Raw genomic sequence first — 24,396 nt, 5'->3', positions numbered from 1 at the left:
AGTTCCCACATGCTTCCTTTCCATTTTTAATAATCAATGATGCCAGAAAAAGAAATCTTATGTTGTCAGTCAAGAAGCTCAAGAATCTCATTATCTGGGGCGCCTGGGTGGCTCAGTCGTTAAGCGTCTGCCTTCGGCTCAGGTCATGATCCCAGGGTCCTGGGATCGAGCCCCACGTCGGGTTCCCTGCTCGGCAGGAAGCCTGCTTCTCCCTCTCCCACTCCCCCCTGCTTGCATTCCTGCTCTCACTGTCTCTGTCTGTCAAAAAAATAAATAAAATCTTAAAAAAAAAAAAAAAAAAAAAGAATCTCATTATCCCCTTACCTTGTAAAATACAGAATTAAACAGTAATTGAAGAGCAGATTTTAAAAGCACAGAAAAAGCATTTGGACATAGGAGCACACACCAGCTCTTCCGGGCTCAGTGGTTCTCAACCTCAGCTGCCCACTGGAATCACTTGGAAAACTCAGGTCCCACTCCAGACGCTCTGATTTAATTGGTCTGGGGATGGCGTGGGCATCAGGATTTTTAGCCTGTTTCAACAGTCCTGTAGCTGTCACCTTCCAACTCTGCTTCTCATTATGAGATCTCTGCCTCGGGGGCTCAGAACTATTCTGCAGGGGATGCACCTAAGCAAGTCACTTTATTTATGATCTTTCTAAAAAAATCATTAGAATGGGACGCCTGCGTGGCTCAGTCTGTTAAAAAATCATCAGATTAAGAATCTCCAGTTTGTCTTAATGCTTTTTTTTTTAAACCTGAGAGACTGGATTATGATTATTAATAATATTGTTAAAGTATTACAATAAACGTAATCTATGTTGAACTGGAAGATTATATATAGACCAATTCTCAGGTCAAAACTGACCCATCACAGACATTATTCTGATGAAGTATTATAATATTTCTCTAATGTGTGATCTTTTTTTTTTCCCCTTCACTTGAAATAATCCTTTGGGAATCCTTTTTATGGACAGATATAGAAAATTGTAACTTTATCAAGTGGAAAATGTATGTGTACCTAAATTGCAGTCATCTACATTTAAGTGTATCAAAATGCCATCAAGTATGTTTTTTAAAGGACAGAGGTGTACACACACACACACACACACACACATTTGCTTGTATGTGCCAAAAACATTTCTAGGATACGTGAGAAACTGGCAGTAATACAGGGTTGCCTCCCAGGACGGGAGTCTGGTGGATGAGGAAGAAGGGAGGAAGGGGCACTTTTGCTGAATACTCTTATACCTTTTGAATTGGGAACCACGGGAGACGGTTACCTATTCGCGAACTAAAAAAAAGAAAGACTCCATCCTTGCGCAAAGGGGTGGGATGACTGCTCTTGTGTTTGCTCTTTCCATGAAACCCCACAGATGAGAATGAGTGTCAGACCAAGCCAGGCATCTGTGAGAACGGGCGCTGCCTCAACACGCGGGGCAGCTACACTTGCGAGTGCAATGCCGGCTTCACCCCCAGCCCGGCTCAGGACGAGTGCCTTGGTGAGTAGAGACGACAGGATGCTTGCACAGCACCCCCCACCCCCGCCTTCACGCTGGGACGCTTGGCACCCCAATCTCTCATCTGAAATAATAGAAATGGTTAAAATTTGAGGCAGGTTCCTATTTTGGAAGGGACTTAATGACTGCGATTTGTCCATGGGGCTCAGCACCACCCCGCAGCTGAATTCTTCCTTTGCTAAGTGTATCAGTGAATCACTGGTTTGGAATTTCGTTCTCCGCTGCCTTTTGAAGCCCTTGGTGCTGAGGATCTGTTTCTGTGTGTTTTTCTGCTCCTCTCTCTCGATAGCATGACCACTCCTCCGTATTTCAGGGAGCAGAGAGAGTTGTCACCTTGCGTGGGCCACTTACTGAATTTCTTGTCTTGTTTCCCTCAGACGTCATCCTTTCTCTCTTACTGCTGTTTCCAGCTTTCCCTTCTCGCTTCTCCTCACCCAGGGTAAAGTGTTTACATCCTTTTTGGGTTTTATATTTGACCACATTCTTAATATACTTTGTCATGCTCATCAAATTCCCTGAAGTCCCCTTTGCGATATAATGTCCCTTCCAGACAACCGGGAAGGGTACTGCTTCACGGAGGTGCTCCAAAACATGTGTCAGATCGGCTCAAGCAACAGGAACCCTGTCACCAAGTCGGAATGCTGCTGTGATGGAGGAAGAGGCTGGGGCCCCCATTGTGAGATCTGCCCCTTCCAGGGCACTGTGGCCTTCAAAAAACTCTGCCCCCATGGCCGAGGATTTATGACCAATGGAGCAGGTACTTCCTTGCGTTCTGACTTATGACCAGTGGAGCAGGTAACACTTATGGTCCAAAAATACTTGCAGGGAATCTGCTTGTTTGTTTTATGAAAAACAGTTGAGTACAGAATCTGCAGTATGGGCTTAGGCTGAGCGCATGCTTTATGTCAACCAAAACCCTTTATTATGGTATTTTAGATGTTCAAGGCCAGGTTGCCAAAGCTGTGTGTGCTTGGGCTCCTGCCTCTGCATCACAAGGAGTCCCCAAATTTTTAAACAGAAGTTTGTTGTAAGTCAGTTATTGGTTACTCAGAGTGTCAATTTGTTAGAAAAACCATGGCATAAATGATCCCTAAATTCCTAGACTGGTCCACCAATATGCATTTTAACTCGTAAAATTGGCTGAAATATGCTGCATGAAGGAAGTTAGACGATGCTGATATTCTGGCAATTAAAACCCAGTTGCCTCTGGAAAAGCACCCGCTGCTTTCACCTGGGAGACGTGGGGAGGCTGTCGCAGTGTGTTAGGCTGCTCCGGAGAAGCTCCGGGCCTGTGATCCTCAGCAGCAGCTGTGCTTGTTTCCAGCCTCGTAAACGAGAAGGGAGAGAGACTTCTCCAGCTCCTTGGGAAGGAATCAGAAGGGAGAGGGGAGGAAGGAGAGTAAGCGGGGTTTGTGTGGATGTTGGAAAGATGTGGCTAAAGGTAGAATCACAGAACTGGATGTGGGAAGACACAGAACTGGATTGGACGGGGTGACCTGAAAGCAACTGATGTTTCTTTCAAGGATGAGAAAATGAGATGGTGGAAAAGACTCGCTTCTTGAGACCAGGGAGGGCAGGCAAAATTGCATTTCAGAGGAAACTCGAAAGAATTAGGATAAATAACATCTGTTGGTATAAAATGATCGTTTGGCAATCGAAGGCTAAGAACTTGTTTGGTATTGGCACCACACCGAGCAGTAAGGAGATAGATGGGTCACAATGTGGAAGGACAACTGCTTCAGTGCTCGACAGTGCATAGCGACCAGATCTTTCTCCCTGTGGTGGAGCTGTGAATAAGGCTCTCTCTTCCTTATCAGGCTTCAAAAACCCCCGCCCGGGGATCCACCCCAGAGCCCTAGTGCTTCCCTCACCAAAGGAAGTTTGGTCCCATTTCCCCAATATTATACAGTTTGAGATTTTTCAGGATTTTTAAATACAGCAAAAAGAATGGAAGGAAATATTCCTCCTTATTTTGGACATGCACTATTAGAAAAAAATGGGATTTTTCTTGTCAAAAGAGCCTACTGCTGTGAGCCATTTATGAGATGTCAGTAGGAGGCAAGCTTGATGGCATGAGATAGAGCAAGGAGCTGCATATGTCTGGATGAGACTGGTGTCCATGGACCCAGAGGGAAAAACTATACATTTAGAAAACCGATTATCTTTAAAGTGTTCCCCTGGCCTGATGAGTTATTATACTGTCGTCCAGTGCAGTTATTCATTTGCCTTTCAGGACAATTACCATTACCTATGAAATGGATGCTGTCATCCCTTTGGCTTAATTTCTTAGGTGCATGAGATAGTAACACAATTTATTAGTATTTACAGTAAGGTCACCCCTACATATTGATGTTGCCCATTTTATAGTGTCTTTCTTAATCTGTTTGTTAAATTAACAGATATTGATGAATGCAAGGTTATTCATGACGTTTGTCGAAACGGGGAGTGTGTCAACGACAGAGGATCCTATCATTGCCTATGTAAAAATGGCTACACTCCAGATATAACTGGAACTTCCTGTGTAGGTAAGTGCTCTGTTTTTGGTGTCCAGGTTTATTCCGAGTGGAAATTGTACATTATGGGAAAAAATAAAAAATCCTCAAACCGAACATCTAAAAAGCTTCTATAATTTCATAGGAAAACCTAAGACAATGAAGTTATTTGTTAGACCCTATGGGTACTGAGCATCATTTTAGATGGACAGTCACACAGTATCTTTTTGATCATAGATCTGAATGAGTGCAACCAGGCCCCCAAACCCTGCAATTTTATCTGCAAAAACACAGAAGGGAGTTTCCAGTGTTCCTGCCCGAAAGGCTACATTCTGCAGGAGGATGGGAGGAGCTGCAAAGGTAAAGTAGAATTTGCCTGCACCCACTCACCTGCCTCCTGGGCACATTGTTGCATTCCCTGTGCATTTGAGGAATCCATAGGCAAGCTCTCCACAGGCAAGAAGTGCTTCCCTGGGGTTAGTGCCTCCCTGGGATCTCCCTGCCACCCACTTCCTGTGGTGGATGGCTGGAGGCTGAGGCCAGGAAGATTGCGGCGGGGGGTGGGGTGGGGGGGTGTGCAGTGGCAGCAGGAGCCATTCTCAATGCCTGCCCCTTGGGCATCCATGGGGGCTGCCCCTGAGGGTCTCAGAGACTGTGGAGCCAGATGTCTAAGGCTCAGGTGGGGCAGATTCCTAATTGACTACTTCCTTTCTGCTTTCTATTTATTCTATTGATGTAGTCAAGCTATTCAACAACTATAGAGCCCAGGTCTCCGGCATTGTCCTGCCTCAGATTAATTGGTGCCTGGAAAACACTGTGCCTAATTAAGTAAACACTTTGTCTAGGTTTTTGTTCTGCTAAAGAGGGCCATTCCTGCCCTCCATACCTTATCTGGGTGAGCCATAAATATCACAAAGAATTAAGAAACAGCAGAACTCTATGCAGAAATCCCTCTTCAACCAGAAGTTATCCTTTGCAAAATTCTGTTGGTGTAAATTTACTCCTAGAAATATCTTCCTCAACAGTAAGAACTTCACATATTGAGTGAATAGCACAAGTAAATCAAACTTAAGGGTAATTTTTAAAAGGAGGGATTTGGAGAAGGATGTGGAGACCAGATGGCAGAACAAGAGTTAGAGCGTTTCTACAATGAAGCCTTGACAGCGTAAAAGGAAAGTAAGGGAAGTTGAATGGTGAGGTAGAGTGGAAGTGGAGAGTAGAGGGAAGTAGGACGCTCAACCCCATTCTTGTGTCTGCTGGAAGGAGAGAGTTAAGAGACTTGTAACATAGGATGACAGAATAAACAATGCCTGAGGTTTTCCTATGCAGCACAAATCCTATATAATCCTATAATTTGGGGAGAGGAAGTTGAGAGACCTACTTAAAAATTCTAGCTTAATAAAAGAGTTGTTTACAGCTTTGTTCTCCTCAAACATAGAACTTATTCTCCATCTGTGGATCACAGTGAGCTCTGGGCAGTGTGAGGCTATAACTCAGAGCCGTAAACTTATTCATGTAAATAGAGAACCAAATTAGAAAATCTCTCATTGTGTATATTATCTGCACCAAGCAAAACAAATTTACAGCATTTTTCCAGCCTGTGGGGGCAGAAAAATCCTCAAAAATGTCTAGCAATTAAGAGATGAAAAAGGAAAGTAAATGTATAGTGGTAACAGTGTTTTTTTACAATGTGTCAAATGCACCAGTGATGCTCTCTTTATGGTTTTAGGAGTGGGCAGAGCAGCAATGGGATTCTTACAGATCCCCTCACAACATGAGTCCCTTTCTCCTGTTGTTCTGATGAGGTCTAGATTCTTCCACATACTTGGCATGTAGGACTAAAGATCAAACCCAGTGGTGCAGATACATGTACTATTGAAACTGACAGGAAAGAGGCTCAAAGGATAGCCCAGGAGAGATGTGGGACCAGCACTTCCCCCATGAGAGCCGGGTAGCATCCAGATAAGAGAGAAAGGGAGATAAGATGTTCTTGGAGGTGAGAACAGCAACTGTTGCTGTTAGAAAACAGTGTAAGAAACTGCTGAGCGGTCTCCCTCACCTGTGTGCAGGTAAGCTTCAGCAACCATGGGACGGTGCTCTAGCAGGGCCCCTTGGGTCAGAGAGAGGGGAGGCCACCCCACTGGCAGGAGACGCAGAGCCGCCAATCATGCAGAAACCAGTAAAGCAGGAACAGCAGGCCCCGCAGTGGTGGAAAGAGCGCAGGATTGGCTGCATTTTAAGAGAAGTCAGCACTGGGAGAAATATGGGGGCTTGGGGGAGTTCTTTTGGTCGAGGTCCACGCCAGGTGTTACCCTAGCCAGCAACTGGCACTCCTCTGCAGCTTCGAGCACAGGTCTGTGTGCAGTGACCAGACAAGGCTGCGAGGAAGCAAGGGAAAGAGGGAAGGAAGAAGGAAGGAGGACAGAAGGAAGGTAGATTGGATACACCGTGATTATTTGTTGTTGTTATTGTTAAAATTCAACTAAAAGCTGGAACATACTTTGTATCTCTTGAGGTCTTTAAATAGCAGTGGAGTTGAGAATGAGCCTGGCAGTTCCGGCAATGAGGAAAGAAGCCTAGTCAAAGTGGAGGATTTTATTGAGTTATGGAAAACAATGTGGGGTAAATACTGTAGGCAGTTTTTAAATGTGCTCTTAGCTTATCAGAGTGAGGTTTTTTTTTCTTCCCTTTGTTTCCTTCTTGATTGCTCAGTTTCGTTTTAACCAAAGGAGACTCTCTAAGAAAAGAAATCCTTTTGGTTGGATTTGGTTTGGTTGAATACCTCATTTGAGCAGATTCAAAACCGTGAACGTAAAAGGGAGAAAAAAAAAAAAAAAAAAACTAAGCAAACAAATTAATTTCCAGCCTCAACATTTCTTTTTGCATTTCAACTTGAAGAGATCTTTTCAATGCTTTGGAAAATTTTGAGAATCCCTAATCTTTTACTTCATTTTATAGTTTATTTAAAATGTCACAATTTATTTGAAATGCCTTTGTTGAGACATTCCTGCATTCCTCTAGTGAAAGGGAATTGGGATTTCCTTGGATCCCCAAGGAGCTACATTTTTTGGTCTCCATGGAGAGCACATTTCATCTTCCAAACCCTTACCTCCCTGGTTCCTCCTAGCCATATGCCGCGTGGCTCTTCTGGCCAGGGTTATTGGAGACGTACAGGTCAGTTCGACCCCGATCCTCATCTTACATTTTTCACAGATCTTGACGAGTGTGCCACCAAACAACACAACTGCCAGTTCCTGTGTGTGAACACCATTGGCAGCTTCACGTGTAAATGTCCTCCTGGATTTACGCAGCACCATACCGCCTGCATCGGTAAGTGGGACAGGAGAGTACCCTACCAGAAATGTAGCTATCCCTTTAACGAGTTGTTTTCTAGTTCCTCTGCTGTTGGAGTAAGAGGATAAAAACGTCAAAAAAGAATATGTGAGTACGTGTGTGCGCACGCGCACCTGTACGTGAAAAGTTATTGGCCTTATTTGGCCTTTTCTGAGTGAATCCTCCCTCTCACAGCACAAAGAGAGCTTCAGTGGATTTTAATTCTTTTCCCTCACCGCTTCTTCTAGATAACAACGAATGCACTTCTGACATCAACTTGTGTGGGTCTAAGGGTATTTGCCAGAATACTCCTGGGAGCTTCACCTGTGAATGCCAGCGGGGGTTCTCACTTGATCAGAGTGGCGCCAGCTGTGAAGGTGGGTAGGGTCCTCAGCTTGATGCAGCTGCTGGGCCCTGGGGGAGGCAGTCTGTGTGACTTTCATACTCGTCATTCTCCTCCTCTATGAGATCTCAGAACTGAGCGCAGGGAGAACTGAGCAACTGAAGATGGGAAATATTTTGCCGGGCTGGCACAGGTATCATATCATAGAGATCCGTCTTTGGTCTCATGCTTGACCAGGTCTATAACATGTGCCTTCCCCCCACATCTCAGGGTTTTTTCTGCTCAGTAAGTAGCGTAACCTACTAGGGCATGAACTAGTCAAGAAAAATAGCTCGGTTCCTGAATTTGATTCATTCATATTCTAGTCACTGGATCCAGAGTCCTAAAAGGATTCCCCTAAGTGGATTAAATATATGAAGAATAACTCTTCTGATACTATGTAATTAAAATTCTAAACTATTTTTTCAGGATTTCCTTTCTGTATTGACATCTTTGAGTTTCTGATCCTGGCACAGATGAGCAAATACAAATACTTCCCACAGACAGCTATCCCATAGAATGCTGTGGGGCCTTACCTTGATTTCTTCATCATTTCCATTTGTAGGCATTAGCAGGAATGTCGAATGTTTTTCTCCGGAGCATGTATTTTTGACGTTTCGGTGGTAGAATAATTTTTTTGGGGGGGGGGGGTCAGATGCCTTACTGAAATTGCCTCTCCCTTCCTTTTCAGACGTGGACGAGTGTGAAGGGAACCACCGTTGCCAGCACGGCTGCCAGAACATCATCGGGGGCTACCGGTGCAGCTGCCCCCAGGGCTACCTGCAGCACTACCAGTGGAACCAGTGTGTGGGCAAGTAGTCTTCCCTGCGCACGATGACGGCACACCTCTCCTGTCTCCCCCAGTCCCAATAGTGCTTTCTTTCTGAAAACTTTAAACTTGTCATTAGATCAACCAAGAGTCCTTTAAGATCGCCCTAACCTGGTTGAAACCAGAGGGGAGTTACAGCCTTTGCAAAACAGCAAACTGAGAAAAAAATATAACGATGAAGGATACTTTGAGAACATCGGAAATGAAACGCCCCTAGAATTCCTTCACTGTCCGCATCCCCCCCTCCCCACCCCGCTCTTGGGCTGCGGGTCGTCATTGGCCCACGCTGGGGTTCTGTTCGCAGGAGGGCCAACAAAATCCTACCGCTCACTGAAAAGGGACTTTTGGCCTGCAGGCACAGAAGGGGTTCCATTCAGCTCTACACATCTCTTAGGGCAGAGTGTAGGCAGCAGGCGTGGCAAGTTTTTTCAGGTTGCTAAATTCTTTTGAAAATTAAGGGAGATCCACAGACTCATTAAACTGAAATTATGTCATTTTCGATTCCATAATGTCATGGGAAAGTAACTCTAAATGCACATTAGAGAATTCAAACACTGAGTTTAGAGGGACCCCCAGATCCATCTAGCCCAAGCTTTTGGTTTTACCAGAAAGACCTGAAAGCCCAAGGAGGAAAAATAATCTGTCCTTAACCCAGTTCCTTTGTGAAACGCCTGGAGCTAGAACCTCAGGCTCTTAGCTTCCTGATTTAGGGCTGCCTTTCAAGTGTTGAGTCCACTCATTTTTTTTTTTTTTTTTTCATTCGCCAAGTATCTGTGCAGCACCGCGGTAAACGTGGTACGCAGGTGACCTGTTCTAGCTGCCACACTCTTGGGTACAGAGGCCTCCTTAGCAAAGACGCAAGGCTTACTGTCTCCCGGGTGCTGCTCCACTTTACTCCAAATGAAGATACGTTTGGTGTGTTTTCATTTATCCAAACTGCATCTCTCTCATTTGGCTTGATTCTTTTCAAGACACCGTTTTGGAGGCGTGAATAGGCTTGGCTCAAAGGACACCAGTGCTGGAAGAGTTTAGACTACACCACTTGCTGACCAGCCCTCCTCTCTTCCTACCTTCAGTCCCGGGATAGTGGAGATGGTCAGGTCATGTCTTCGTTACCTGGAGATTCTACTTTGGCCCCGTGAAGATCATCTCCTGGCTGGGAGTTCTAGAATAAATTAAGAAGTTGGAAGAGGTTTGGGGGGTTTCAATGCCCAAAAGATACTAGCCCAAACTGGGCTCATAATTCTTAAGAATTATAGCTATCCAGAATGAGCACTGCCTTGGGCCAGAATGGCTTTCCCCGGAGCCATGCAGAGAAGAGCAGATCCTTTGGACCGGCCCTCTCTGGATCCTTACTCCTGGGCAGCCAGAATTTCACTCTTAGAAGATGGATGGGTTTGGGGTCAGGGGCCACTGGATCTCATTGTTTTGTGGAATATATCAAGCCTGCAGCTGCAGTTGGAGTTGAGCCATGTTGACCTAGAGAAAATTTATAAAAGTAAGCCCATCCTACATTTTGGAATTCTCCTAGCCATTCTCCCTTCACAGCATAACTAACATACACTATGCAAGCCTAATGCTGCCACCTTTGATTTTAGAGGACAGAGTGGATAGGTTTCAGTCTAAGTTTAAGGAGGGTTTTTTGGAGAATCTAAGGCTGTTTCAATAAAATTAAAATCTCTCTCTTTTTATAAAAATGACAAAACCCTCCCCAATTTTGAGTATTGACTGAGAGTAAAACAAAGATTTTGGAGTACATAAAAATTGCCATTGGAGCCATTTGCTCCAGAGGGCACAGGATGAAAAAGGTCAGGAGAGTGCAAAGCATGGGAAACAGACCGTGTTTGTATACCGATGAGCAGGGTGAGTGCAGAGACCCTTTTCAAGCAGTAAACATTGAATATTTGCCAATTTCTTATCTTAATCCCTGTTCTGCTTGACCCTAGCTCTCTAACATAGATAAGCAAGTTTAATTTAAACTTTGTTAGATTCTCAGGGAGTTAAAAAAAAGAAAGTGAAGTAAAATAGAAAAGAATGTGAAAGGGGAGGAGAGAGTTCTTGACTGGGATGGATATATATAGTAACATAGATAGATGCTCAAAGCTAGAAAGAGCCTTAGAGATTATCTAGTCTGACCTCATTCCTAAAATATAAATCCTTCCCCAACCTCCTGGGTTGTCCAAGTTTGACTTGAATACCATCTTGAAGGGCATTCACTTTCTTGTAAGATAGCCCAATTTATGTATAGAAAACTTTAATTCTTGGAAATATTTTTTTTCATAGAAAATGAACTGTTCCTCCCTCTACTTCTAACCTGTTTCTATCCTTTGGAACAATACAGAATAAATCTAAGTTTTGTGTTGATGGGTCCTGTCCTTCATATACAGACATGGGCCTTAGAGATTTTATCTATCAGAGTCCTATCAGGAAACCAATGGCTAAGCCCAACCCAAAAGCACAGGACGAAGGAGAGGAGCCTGTTGATGCTCCATGCAGGTCAGCCTCCGGGAGCTGAAAGCAGGTGTAAAGTCTGGAGATAGATAGACATGGAAGGACAAGGAGAAAACATCCAGTCCAGGGATAGTTTTTCCACCAAAGTAATTGCCCTCGGTTCCTCATTCACTCTTTGGTGCCCATGGTCTCCATTGGTATCTATTGCACACTTCATCTCTGATTTAAAGTAAGGGGGAAAGAACAAAGACAATGGCACATTTAATTATTTCCCTTGTAGGAACCTGGAATCCTAAATGACCTTGGGTGGATACTTAAGAGTCCCTGGATATAAAGAATCCTCAAACAAACCTGTAGCTAGGCACTGAGCTGTAGCAGGCAGCTCAGCAAATGGCTTTCTTACTGTGTATCTATTCCTTCCACACAGGAAAGAAAGAGGAAAGGGAGAGAGGAGGGAGGGAGGATATTATACATATGCAAGCACCCTGCTCCCACCATTTTTACCCACCTGTTTTTCTAATTTTAGAACAGATCTTTTCGGGGCGCCTGGATGGCTCAGTCGGTTAAGCGTCTAACTCTTGATCTTAACTCAGGTCTTGATGTCAGGGTCGTGAGTTCAAGCCCCGCATTGGGCTCCATGCTGGGCGTGGAGCCTACTTAAAAAAATATAAATAATCTAAAAAGGTGAAACCAACTCAAAGACAAAGGAAATACCAGTTTAAATGGCGCTGAGTCTCGAGAGACACTAGCATGAAGGCAAGCACGCGGCTTCTGCCATCAGACAGCCCTGGGCATGCATCTCTGCCCTGCTGCTGGGAGATCTCGGAGGGGCTCTCGGAGCCTTGCTTTCATCATCTGTAAAACAGGGATTAGAACACCTACCGCCTGTGATTGTTGGGAAGGTCAAGTAAAGGAACGTGAAGCACCTCGCACTCTGTCACGCAACGGGCATCTAATAAACGTCAGTTACATTTCCCCTCCTCCCTTGCATTGGAAGCGTTTGCTCAGTGAGGCCAAGGCCAATCTGTGTGCATTCAAATGAACATATGCCTGAAAGTGGGCTATAGCGATTAAGGAAAGTTTTACCAGCAAGCTTCCAGCCTGCCCTAGAGAGGCAGGCCTACAAAAATAAACTCGAGATTTCAAAAAGGTATAAATTAGAAATAGTGAGATACTCAAGGTTTTCTCCCTCAAGTTGATTTTTTAAAGTTAGATTTCTTTTTCCTGCTTTTTACTGTCAGACTTGGCAGGTCCCTGTGGGTAGCCAGTCCTGCAGCATCTGTCTCTATTGTGGGTTTTTTCCAATTATTGCTTGTGAAGTCTGCACTGAATCTCTTCCAGCCATACTTTGCTTTAGACACGGCCCAGACACTCTGGGCAGGAGGCTGGTTTGGATAAGGGGGGGCCCATCCAGAGATGGGAGCAGACATACCAGAAGGCACTATTCATCCCCAGGACAAGCACCTGGGGGCTTTTGCAGATTTTTGAAAAGGAAGTGCAAGTGGGGCGGACACTTCCTGCAGGATGGCAGCCCTTGCCAGCCCTGCACATCTTGAAAGAGGAGGACTGGGAAAGCAGCCTCCGGGAGTACGGTTGCTCCCTGCTTTGGAGACTGTTGTCCCACTCACAGAGAACTGCAAGACTCCTTCCCTCCTGCCCTGAACCTTGAAGCTTAGCTAGGAACCAGCCCCACGTGCTTCACAGGAGGCTCGTGCGGCATGGAACATACTAGTGTTGGCTTCAGATGAGACCTGGAATCTGTCAGTCCCCCGAATGCCATCCTCTAATGCACTCCACCTGGTGCGTTTGACCTCATCGACCACGTTTGCTCACCACGTGGCAAGAGGCCACATCCATTTCCACAGCATGCTCGCTCTCGCTCTCCCTCCTGCTCCCTCTCCCGTCCCTCTCCCCACCCCAGCCACCTCGGCCTGCCCTACCCTCCCCAGGGCCAGCAGAGGGCCTGCTGGCCGGCAGTGCCCAGTGGACGTGCCCGGCCAGTGTCCCACATGCGGTGTGCTCTGGTTTTACCTGCAGACGAAAACGAATGCCTCAGCGCACACATCTGTGGAGGAGCGTCCTGTCACAACACCCTGGGCAGCTACAAGTGCATGTGCCCCGCCGGCTTCCAGTACGAACAGTTCAGCGGAGGGTGCCAAGACATCAACGAGTGCGGCTCTGCGCAGGCCCCCTGCAGCTACGGCTGCTCCAACACGGAGGGCGGCTACCTGTGTGGCTGTCCGCCTGGTTACTTCCGGATAGGTCAAGGGTAAGCACTGCTGGCCCTGCTCCTGACCTCATGAAGGGATGCAACTCCCACTGACCCACCGGGTTGAGGAGAGCCATCCTTTCACAGTCCTAGAGTTCATTCTGGTTAGCTCGGCAAAGGTTTTAGGCTATTTCACTTGAAAGGAGGCATCAAGATTTCTGCAAATTCATAGACTATGAAACTAATTGTAAATACCTTGATACAGGTTTTCTCTGTCTCATTCTCTTGATCTTCTTGCTGAAAATGGATTCATTTCTCCAGAAATGCAGGGGCCGACCCAGGCCGGGACAGGACTCACACTGCACATTGCTGATCCACCCTTCTCCTGGGGCAAGCAGGGTTCAGTCTTGACTTAAAATGCCTTCTCATTAGAGAACATTATATGTTAGCATAAATCACAAAGATACCTGGTTTTAAAGTATACTTTACACCTCAGACTTAAGTTTACATTAAGAATTATCAAAAGAGCATGAAACAGGACTTAAAATAATTATTGTATGCTCCAGGGAGAATACTTCACCACATTGTAGGTGTGAGTGTTGGGGAAGGCAAGACGTATTTCTATCTTACTCAGTAATTTGAAAGTTTAGTGGTAAGTTTTCAAATGTGGGTCTTTTTCGCTGCTGACTTAATCTAGACTTGGATGTCCATCTACCTTTGCCTGTCCTGTTAAGAATTTCCATATTTACCTTTTTAATTAGGAACACACAGCATTGAAATAGACATACACACATATGCAACCACACATACACAGACACACCCCACAAATCACACATTCCATAACACACACATACATGTATGTATCAAATATGTCAAATTAATTTAGCAACCTTTGATTTCTGAAGACACAAACATCATTCATTTTAGGTCTGTGTAGACTTGAAGGTAAAAGAATGTTTCATGGGAAGCACACGGAACGCCAGCAATAGGACACAAATTCCCAGATGTTTGTGTCTGGCTCTCAGTAGACTCATTATTTTTAAGCTGAATGCCAGAACCATGTTCCCAGCAAAAATTGTGACACTCCAAACTGGCCTCTGGCCACTGGGACTTTGTAGTCACACTTCTTGTAAGTGGTGTTCCAGGGATATGAAAATACTGGAACGGAGTTCTGAGAAAAGAACCAAAACCTACACATTTGGGGTTTTCCTTCCAGTAACTTAATCATCATGTGAATGCACATACACACACACATGATGAGCGTTCATCATTTCATCCATTGTATTGTTTCTGCATGTTTCATGCTGCAAGATAGAGGAAGAGGAAAGGAAATGTACTGGGTTCTGGAGGGATTGCAGAAAATAGTAGGAGCCCCTAAATGGCTGCAAAACACACAAAAAAGATTCTGCTTATTGGCATTATATTTTGAATCTTAAGAGCATAAAGAAAAATGGGTTATAAAAAATAGGCCAACTAATACAGAAAAAGAGATCAATAATTGGTGTTCGTTATGACCCATTAGTAGAATAATCTACCCATTTATAACAGCTTGGGCTTCTCTGTGAATCACTAGAGTAGACCCTGCCCCAAAATAAAGACTCTTAGGATCATTCAGATATTTCAACACTTTTCGAAAGAGGAACCTGGTAAATACATTCCAAGAGGCCTATGAAATAGTAAGCAGAATAACAAAACAAGGTACTTGTGAAACATGCAAGCCTCCCTCTGTAACTTGGCTTTGATAACTGAAAGGCAAAGAAAAACAGCTGAACTAGTTCTCTCTTGGGCATGGGTTTGTTTATCCAGCCTCACATGAGTCAGAGCCAATGGCCCTAGTGGTTTTGAATGACTTGAAACAATTTCCCACAGTTGGGCAAGCTCCGAAGCTTGCATCTTATACATTACACATCTTCACAGTTTGTTTCTGAGTCAACTTCAGTTCTACCTAGAACTTTCTTTACAGTTTCAGTAGCTTCGGCCAAAGCGAGTGGTCACATAAGAGGAGAAATCACTCAGAAGCTGGAGTGGTGAAGGCTGGTGACTGTGGTGGCAGAAGGGGAGGTGGCAGGGGATGGTGTCGGTGAGGCAGGAAGAGGGCAAGGAGCTCAATGGTGGCGGCTCATACCTTTCTCACTTTCTGGTTCATAAAAGGAAGACATTTTCCTTTAACCTCCCAAGTCACATGGTCTCCCCCCCCCCAACCTTCCCCCCGTTTCCACTCCATGTCCCCTCCCCAGTGTAAGTACAGCAAAACACCTGCCACAGTCGGGTTCAGAAAGGAAGCGGCGAATCAATATGCGACACAGGGCCCAGAGAGATAGTAGAAAGAAATCAACCAACCCCGGGAACTGGGCCTCAGAGCCTAAACCCAGAGGGCTTCAGTGTGGCTCTCAGAACCAGCTAGTCACCTGATGGACGAATAATCAATGGCTAGATGTCACTAGGTGAGGTCCATGCTTCACCGGAACTCTTGTACCTCCTCCCTTATCTCCCAGTTCTAATGAAAAGGGGCTGTGCCCCTCTTTGTCCACAGGCACTGTGTTTCTGGAATGGGCATGGGCCGAGGAGGCCCGGAGCCACCTGCCAGCAGTGAAATGGATGACAATTCTCTCTCCCCGGAAGCTTGCTATGAGTGTAAGATCAACGGCTACCCCAAACGGGGCAGGAAACGGAGAAGTGCAAACGAAACCGATGCCTCCAACACCGAGGTGGGTCAGAAGGTGGTTTCTCCTGATGTCTCCTATTGCAGAAGGGCCTTCCAGATGCCTGTGGTTTCCTCCAAGGATGTTCCAAAGTGTGAAAAAGCTCCCTGGGGAGAAAATCCAGACATTCCCTGAGCTCTAGGCTGCATTTTACAAGAGTCTGTGGGACTCTCTGGAGTTTCTTGCTGCTTTTAGGGAGTGGCCATTCGAAGGTTTTCACATACTTGCTCATTTCCTCTGTCTCGCCAAAGAGAAAGTCAAACACCCACCCAAAGTCTGCTGAAAGGAAAGGTCTGAGGTCCAGGACAGCAAGTGGGCAGAGGCAGAATAGTGAAGTGACATAGCGCTCTCTCCACGGGGACGCCAAGTTCTGAAAGCTAGAGGCTCCTCTACTGAAAAGAGCCGTGTGGAGTGTGAGGGAACTTGGATTCTAGACAAAAACAACATGGAGCTCAAGCAGCCTGGTTTTCTTTGCCTACGGCTGCTGCAGCCTTTCAGTCAACTCAGAAATGCACAGAGATTCACCCAGACCCCTGGCTCCAGGCCCAGAGAATCCCGCACATGTGGTCCCAGAGAGGCCAGCAAGCAGCCAGGTGAAAAGCATCGAATATTAGCAGATCACCAGAGTCGGGAAGTAGGTTCATAGGCGTGTCCTTCAGAGGGGATGGTTTTTCGTCAGTGAACAAAGTTGAAGTAGACTGGTTCTTTCCTAGCGTCGGTGCTGCAACCCATCCGCTGTGGTTTGGGAAATGAGATAAGTCCAGGGGAAGAAAATAGCCTATGAAAACAGTGGTTTGTGAACTTGAGCAAGCATCTGATTCATCCGGAAGACTTAAGATGGATTCCTGGGAGACACCCCAGGGTTTCTGATTCAGTAGGTCTCAGGTGGCGCCGAGAATTTGTTTCTGACAGCTTCCCAGGTGATGCCGATGCTGCTGGTCCGGGGAGCACACTTGGAGACCCGCCGCATTAGAAGACACCCAGCTACTTGACTTCCATCTTGACATCAGTTTAATATATTTTTTTTAATATTATAAACATATTCCACTTGAACAGATTTGCGATTTAAACCATGTTTTGTGAAAATAGGCATTTTCAACACAGTGTATGTACATGAGCTGAAGGTGGTCTTAGTGTGAGATTCGAGTCACTTTTTCTTTAAGATGAGAACTAAATGGCATATTTACATTTGACTTAACACATTGCCATGTGTCTTTCCAGGACCAGCCTGAGAGAGACACCAATGTGAGTCTTGCAAGTTGGGACACTGAGAAGACAGCCGTGTTCGCTTTCAATATTTCCCACATCAGTAACAAGGTCCGAATCCTAGAGCTCCTCCCGGCCCTGACGACTCTGACGAATCACAACAAATACTTGATCGAATCTGGAAATGAAAATGGCTTCTTTAAAATCAACCAAAAGGAAGGGATCAGCTACCTCCACTTCACCAAGAAGAAGCCAGTGGCTGGAACCTATTCATTACAAATCAGTAGTACTCCACTTTATAAAAAGAAAGAACTTAATCAGCTAGAAGATAAATATGACAAAGACTACCTCAGTGGTGAACTGGGTGATAATCTGAAGATGAAAATTCAGATTTTGCTTCATTAATTCACCATCCAGAGACCAAATAATTAAAAAACAAAGATAGATAGGTAGAACGGAATTTTCCCCCCAGTCAGAATCTTCATATCGTAGGTACAATCTTTCACCAAGTAAATTTCTATAAATAAGCACTATTCTTGTATTACAAAAAGCAAGGTACAGGTGACTCCCCTAGTTCAAAACAACCACTTTCTCAGGCTTCTCATTGTGTAGCTGAGCTACCTTGTCACATGTGTTGATTCTTGAAAACTGGGATGCGTATTTTCATTGGGGGTCAGCCATTCATGCTGACACGCCATCCTTCTAGCAGATGTACGGGAATGTGCTTTCACTCGATGGACTGTTCTGTTTTTTCCCAATTTTTAAACTTTGCTTCTCCAAATACAAGTACTAGGTTGGCCAATTATAATATCTATTTGGTGCTAGTAAATTCTCAAACTAGATTTATAAATGCACTGTAATATTTACACAACTTAGAAACCAAATTGCAAGTATTCAGTTCAAATACTTCATTAATTTCAATCAACCCAAGTTAGTTCAGTAGCTTATCTCAGTTATGAGTTATAATACATTACATGTAAATTAAGTGTGTGTATACTGTAATCGTGCTATTTTTTATCATTGAAACATTTATAAACTAGAATAATAATGCCCTTAACGTGAGGGTTTGTAATGGTGCTTATTAAGACCAAAGACTTGTTAAATGTATACACCAAGTGGTAAGGACATTTCTGTGACTGGCCCACACGTGCATGGAGGTCTGGGAGGACCAAGAACCAGCCTCAGCGGCCAGAGGATCATCAGCGCATCCTTCATCACACCTGTGCAATATGCCAAGATTACCCTCAGTCATTCCTGTCAACAAGGGGTCCATGTCATAAACGTCACAATAAAACAGTCTCTCTTTTTTTAGTGTACCCTTGGCTTTGTGTTCTTGCATGGATGTGGGATTTGGCGGGGGGGGGGGGGCGCATTCTGGAGGCTAAATAAAGTTTCCTGAATTTAAATTATCCTGGGTGTGGTAGTTACAGCTTCGAAGGGTGCCAAGCGTACGTATAACCGCTAGCAAAAAATTAACATATTTGAGTTGGTCCCTTGTTCTGTTCATTAAAGACAGCAGAGTTATTTCTCGCCAATAAGAAATTTAGAGTGTAGCCTCATTTCTAAAACATGACCTAATTAATCCTGTGACTTTTAGACCACTAGATTTAAGTATTTTAAAATATCAAGTTCGGTCATTGTCTTAGAGCACATGGGTTTCATTATAAAAGATTTATCATGCCCTCTCCCTTCAAATATACAGTGTTGGCAAGCCTTAGGTGCTCCATCCTTTTTCCCCCTAAACATCTGTTGTTAGTCAGTGCTAGTCTAATTACAAAAGGATAATCCCAAATTGAATCCCATTGAATGCTACCTAGCTCTTGTTTTTTGACTGTCATAATTTGAATATGCTTTTATTTTAAGTGCAATATTGAATATTTAACAGTTAAGCTCACTGAATTGATATAAAATTCTTAGAAAATTCTTAGAAATTCTTAGAAAATTCTTAGAAAAAATTCTTAGAATCCCCAAGGACAGTAAAGTGAAGGGTGGTGAAAATAAAGGTGAAATAAAATTGCTGCATGAAGGGGAAAGAAACCATATAGGACAAAGGGAAGTCCTTAACAGCTTCAAAAAGCTACACTTTAGACGATGGAGCAGGTCTGGTCCATCTTATTCCAGAAGCCAAAACTAAGGTTAGTTGCCATGAAGTTCAGTTTAACCCACACACCTTCCTAACTGTCAAGCTACCCACTGAGGGATGGATTTCCTTGTGATGTGGTGAGCTCTCTGTCACTCTTTAGAGGGTTCCAGTCTAGGCATAATGGCAACCAGTGGACAAGGATGCTTTCTTCTACCTAACAGGCCATGAACATCTTGAAGTATTTTTTTGTATCTCTTATTTTGCCATCCACAAAATCTTGCTTGTAATAGGTGCTAAATAGAAATGAATCAAATGACTATTTTGGAAGCAATTTGTACCTCGGTTAGGAAGTTAAAATATGACTCAAAATTTCCTTCTAACTCTGCGCCTGTGGGTCTGTGATGGAAGTGTACTAAAATTGTTAGAGAAGAATATATAGCATGTGGTAAACAACAGTTTGCATTCGGAAAATGTCTTTGATAATTTAACCAGAACTGCATTATGTTCAATGATGGATTTTCTTTATAACAAACAACAGAAGAATATAGAGTTGGCACATGGTAGATCACTTTGATATTTTTAATAGTCTCAGTCTGGATTTTATTTATTTCAGAGCCAACAATTTTCAACAGCATATTTTCCATGTTTCTGTCTGTAACAAAACATTTTCCTCATTGTTCCATTGTAAATATTCCTCTTGTTGGAACCCTTTTGAATCCTGAGATTTAAACCTGTACCTTTTAATTGTCTGTGACCTTTCAATTTTACTTCCAGTGGTTGACGAACTTGGTTTTGTAAATCTCTCAGAAGCTTGAAAACGTCTTGTCTCTACCCCCCCCATGCCCATTTCATTTGCCAATAATTATTTTGTAAGTAGGGTTGACATGAACTCAGCTGGCCTTGTGAAATGTTTAAACTTGCACAAACAACTACATTTTTGTTCAACAAATAGCACTTTACCCAGCCAAAATTGCTTTGGACATTGCCATTACAAATACTGTTAAACTTCAGAAATCATGTTTGTAAATTAGATGAGCCAAAATAAAGGACAATTAGGTTGATACTATATTATTATACTTAAAAGTTATATACCTATAAACTGTTAGAGATTTTTAGATCACTGCTTTGTCCACAGAATGTACTTTATTCTGATTTTAACTGTAGTTATTAGAGATATTTTGGAAATGTCATTATTGCATGGTTTAAGGGCCTTGTTTTTAAATGCTAGAAGGCTATTGCTGGGAGGATTAGTTTTCACAGACAGAGCTGAAGATGAAGTTAACTCCCCCTTGCCAATTTTAAATAACACTTAGTAAAAAGAAAAAAGCAACAACAGCAAATCAATTTACTTCATTAAACATTTTGAAACCCAATGGATTCTCAGTACTCTGAGTTTAGGGTTAGAGAGAAACAAGAAGGCTGTGAATTGGATTTTGCAAATTTCCGTGTGTATCCATGACTGGGCTCACTGACAGGTCTGGGTCTCAATGAAAGGTTCTGACGTTCTCACAAATGTCTGTATAAACATGAGGATCTTGTACATTTGACACCCGACATACATTTGACAGGACCTGGCAATTTCACAAAATCTGTTATTTCAGCTAACTGCTAATGAATCCAAAATGGTTTTTCTGGCACACAAAGTCATAAGCCTCTTTTTAGGACATGGGCTGTTTTGCATCCTCAAGCCAAGCCTGAATCATGACCTCTACGAGCAGGTGTCAATTTCATTTTTTACTATTGGACAGTAGAAGGTGCATTCTTTTTAAATGAATGAAGTCCTAGTAGGTAAGTAGGTCTGATTTCCTGCTAGCTCAACTCTCTGCATTCTGTCCACTCTTGTTTTCTTCCACAGAAAGTAATGTCCATTGTTACTTTGAATCTCTGTGACTATTCCCGGTTCGTAAATAAATGCAGCATTACCCTCTCTCTGCTCCCTACCACCTCTCATGGGTTGGTGGTAGTGTCAGTTAGCAGACTTCCAGCTGGCTATTTCAAGAACCTGTAGCTCAGGTTAGTAGTAAAGCAGGGCAGAGGCAGCGAGACTCAGGAGAGAGGCTCAGCTCCACGGACCTTCCCTAGTCTGCCTGAGCTGTTCCTTGCAGCTGAGCTGGGAGGTGCAGAAATCAGAAGAGGTCTGTTTCCTTTCAAAGGTAAAATTCTCTCTGGGAAGAAATTAAATCAAGCCTAAATATTTCCACTCCTTCTTCTCTTGGAAGTAGAGATACTGAAAACATCCTGGTGATAATCACACATCCCATCAATCCCACCAGCCGAGGTCAGAATTCTAGCAGTCACATGCCCATGTGGTTGTGTCTGCATGGTGAGCTCTTCTCCCGGGGGTCCCCAATGGCTCTGCTAGGGGAAAGTTTAACGGGACCTTGATAGATCAGAATTTCAAAAGCACGAAAGGCTATTTTTGTCACCACCTGAGATCAACACTATCAGCGGTTGGCCTTTCTGTCTTCCGTGGTACCAAGATTATCCTTCAGTGTCTTCACTGCACCTCTCTAGGGCAGTGTCCTGATCCAACTCCAGTGATTCTGTGCCTCAGGCAAGACTGCAAGCTCCCCGGAGGCCTGCTGCTTCCTACTCCTTCCACCGTACCGGCTGTCCTGTGGGTCATTCACAGCCAGCGCTGAGCCTGGGAGTGAGTCTGCTGCAGAACCAGCTCCGCGGGGAAACGGGCCCGGATCACTCCCGCTCCGGCCACGCCCACCCACACCGGCCTCACTCCCACCGGGAGGGAACAGGGAAGCCGGCGCCGCTATCCTTAAGGCTGAGCTCTCAGTCTCCAGTTGTTCTCCCAGGGTCTGTGATCCTTGGTTCGGAGCTTTGACCTTTCTTTGGCTTATAAGCTTCACCGAGATCGCAGTTCAGACCTGAGGTCCTGAGGAGTGCCTGGTCCAGAGGCCTGACACTGCAGAAAATCTGAGATCAGGAAGCTGTGTTCAAATCTTAATTCCCTTTCTAAGTTATTTGGCCAGGGGAACTCCTTGATGTCTCTGAGCCTCGTTTCCATCATATATATATATATATATATATATATTTTATATATATATATATATATATATATAATTTTTTTTTTAATCTAATACCGCTAGTTTAAAAAGCACTTGTGAACAATGTCCCTCTGAACCTCACCTCAATCCTGGATAATTATCCCTGTGCACAATCTCAGGTGTCTTACCAAGAGTCTCTTACCTTGGGGCACCTGGGTGGTTCAGTCAGTTAAGTGTCCAACTCTTGATCTCAGCTCAGGTCTTGGTCTCAGGGTCGTGAGATCGAGCCCCACGTTGGGCTCCGCGCTGGGTGTGGAGCCTACTTAAAAAAAATAAAGTCTCTCACCTTATAGACGTAGAACTGAGACTAAAACCCCCACACCTGCATACAACATAGCATGTACTCAACTCGCTGTGCATGCCAAATGACAAAGAAATCAAACACAGTATATGAAATCAAAACAGGAATCTACCAAGCTACAAATTCCATTTCTGATTCAAGATCTAGGCTCCCCTCTGCTCTTCCAGCAACCCAGTGAAGACAGGAGAGGTGAGCAACACCCTGCACGGCCCTCCTTCCTCTTTCCCGCCCTCCCTTGACCCATCATAAACGTTCATCATGACCCTGTAACACACTGTGTCATGGGAGACTTCTGATGGCAACGATTCTGCTTTGTCTTCATAGCGCGAGGCCTGGCACACAGCGGGCACTAAACATGTGGTGGATGGATCAATGAGTGAGACTGGAGGAACTAAAAATACAAGCGAAAAAGGGAAAAACCCATGCAGAAGAACAACCCATTTCCTCTGCCTTTCCTCCTCTTCCTCTACTTCTTCTTTTACTCAACAGACACTTTTTGAACGCTTGCCTCTTGCCATTTGCGTGAAGCACTATGGACAAAGGATGAAGGAAGCCAGGTTCCTAGACTACTGAAACTTCGAAACAAGGGGTGACAGGGCAGCTCTCTCCCTGCTGTTCTTCAGTGAGGACATGGTTAGACTTTGCAGGCGCCTGAAGGAAGTTGGAGGGTGTAGGGGTCCCCACTCCCCACAGTCCTAGACGGCAGGTGGCAAGATAAGGTTCCCTAGTAAATTCACCTTTGACCTCTGCAAGGCCCCAGGTCTAGATCTTTATGAATCACCAAAATTAGAAACCACCATTCTAGCATCTCTCCCCCAGTGTAATACCGAAAAGTGGTGATTTTTCAGTAGGGAGTTTATGGTTGGAGTTAGATCCCCAAGTTTAAATGAAACTTACCCTGAAACCTAACACGTAAAATCAGGCAGAGCTGTTTGAGTTAAAGCAGATCTAGAAAGCCTGGGGTCTCTCCACTCACTCCCTTCAAGACAATTCTTATGGAAGATTGTAACGGGAAGGTCAGGGGGCCATTTGCCAGGAACTGGTGATGCATTCTGTTACCTAATTTTAAACATTTACTATGCTTCCCACAAGTTTTTGGTTCAGAAAACCACGAAAGAAAGACCGAAGACAAAGCAAGAACCCCAGAAAAGTAGGATGTTGTTGACAATTTGAGAGTCTTAGAAAAAGAAACTTCAAAATACATTCCAAATAAGAACGCTCAATTATATTGCCATGTACTTCATGTGTGAGGGAATATCCAATTACAGCAGATGAGGAAAATGTGAAGAGATTATTTCAAATAAGTTTAAATGTTATGGCACATTCAATGCATGTAATAAATTCCCTATGTTGAATACAAAGAAAGAAATCCATTTTAATTCAGAAAAAAAAATCAATTTCTGCCTATCTCTGCCAACTAAATGTTAAATAATATTTAAACAATATCTACTTGAAGACACCAAATTAGGCTGCCTGGAGGAGCCAGGCGTCAGTCTAACCTGCCCTAAAGTCTCCAATAGCAGTGCTTCTCAGACTTTCATGGTCACATACACCAACTATGGGACTTGTTAAAAAGCAGACTATGATTCTGGAGGTGTGGGGTGGGGTCTGAGATTCTGTAACTCTAATAAACACTCACATGATGCCCACACTTCTCCAATACAACTTTACTTACAAAAGCAGGCGAACAGCTCACAGTTTGTAGTTTGCAATTTGAATTTTTAAAAATATCATTTATCTTGGTTACTGAGTGTTTTGGGGGCATGCAAGAAGCGTGCCTCACTTACCTGGCCCTCGTCCCAGCCCTTGGTGCAGCCTGCAGACCA

General features: G+C 44.1%; 1 protein-coding gene across 3 annotated transcripts in view; it reads left to right on the top strand.

Moving 5' to 3' along the window:
* FBN1 (fibrillin 1) overlaps positions 1-18,440 on the top strand; it is a 227,712-nt gene extending 209,272 nt beyond the window's left edge. Inside the window, exons 56-66 of one of the 3 annotated variants that reach the window (XR_004301028.1) lie at positions 1,377-1,502; positions 1,898-1,959; positions 2,071-2,277; positions 3,920-4,045; positions 4,250-4,372; positions 7,226-7,342; positions 7,594-7,722; positions 8,419-8,538; positions 13,045-13,276; positions 15,750-15,924; positions 17,140-17,383. Coding sequence is in view for 2 of the 3 variants with exons in the window: in XM_032417484.1 (XP_032273375.1) it covers positions 1,377-1,502; positions 2,071-2,277; positions 3,920-4,045; positions 4,250-4,372; positions 7,226-7,342; positions 7,594-7,722; positions 8,419-8,538; positions 13,045-13,276; positions 15,750-15,924; positions 17,140-17,529 (1,745 nt within the window). In the remaining variant the exon portion in view is untranslated. Of the gene's footprint in view, positions 1-1,376; positions 1,503-1,897; positions 1,960-2,041; positions 2,278-3,919; positions 4,046-4,249; positions 4,373-7,225; positions 7,343-7,593; positions 7,723-8,418; positions 8,539-13,044; positions 13,277-15,749; positions 15,925-17,139 lie in introns of those variants that run through there. The other 2 variants (XM_032417484.1, XM_032417485.1) reach the window with 2 other exon arrangements.
* The last annotated feature ends 5,956 nt before the right edge of the window (positions 18,441-24,396 follow it).

The sequence above is a fragment of the Phoca vitulina genome, unplaced genomic scaffold (genome assembly GCF_004348235.1).
Source record: "Phoca vitulina isolate PV1807 unplaced genomic scaffold, GSC_HSeal_1.0 scaffold20, whole genome shotgun sequence".
NCBI classification, from domain to species: domain Eukaryota; kingdom Metazoa; phylum Chordata; class Mammalia; order Carnivora; family Phocidae; genus Phoca; species Phoca vitulina.
Note: the sequence above shows the minus strand (reverse complement) of the source record. Positions and strands in the feature narration are given on the sequence as shown.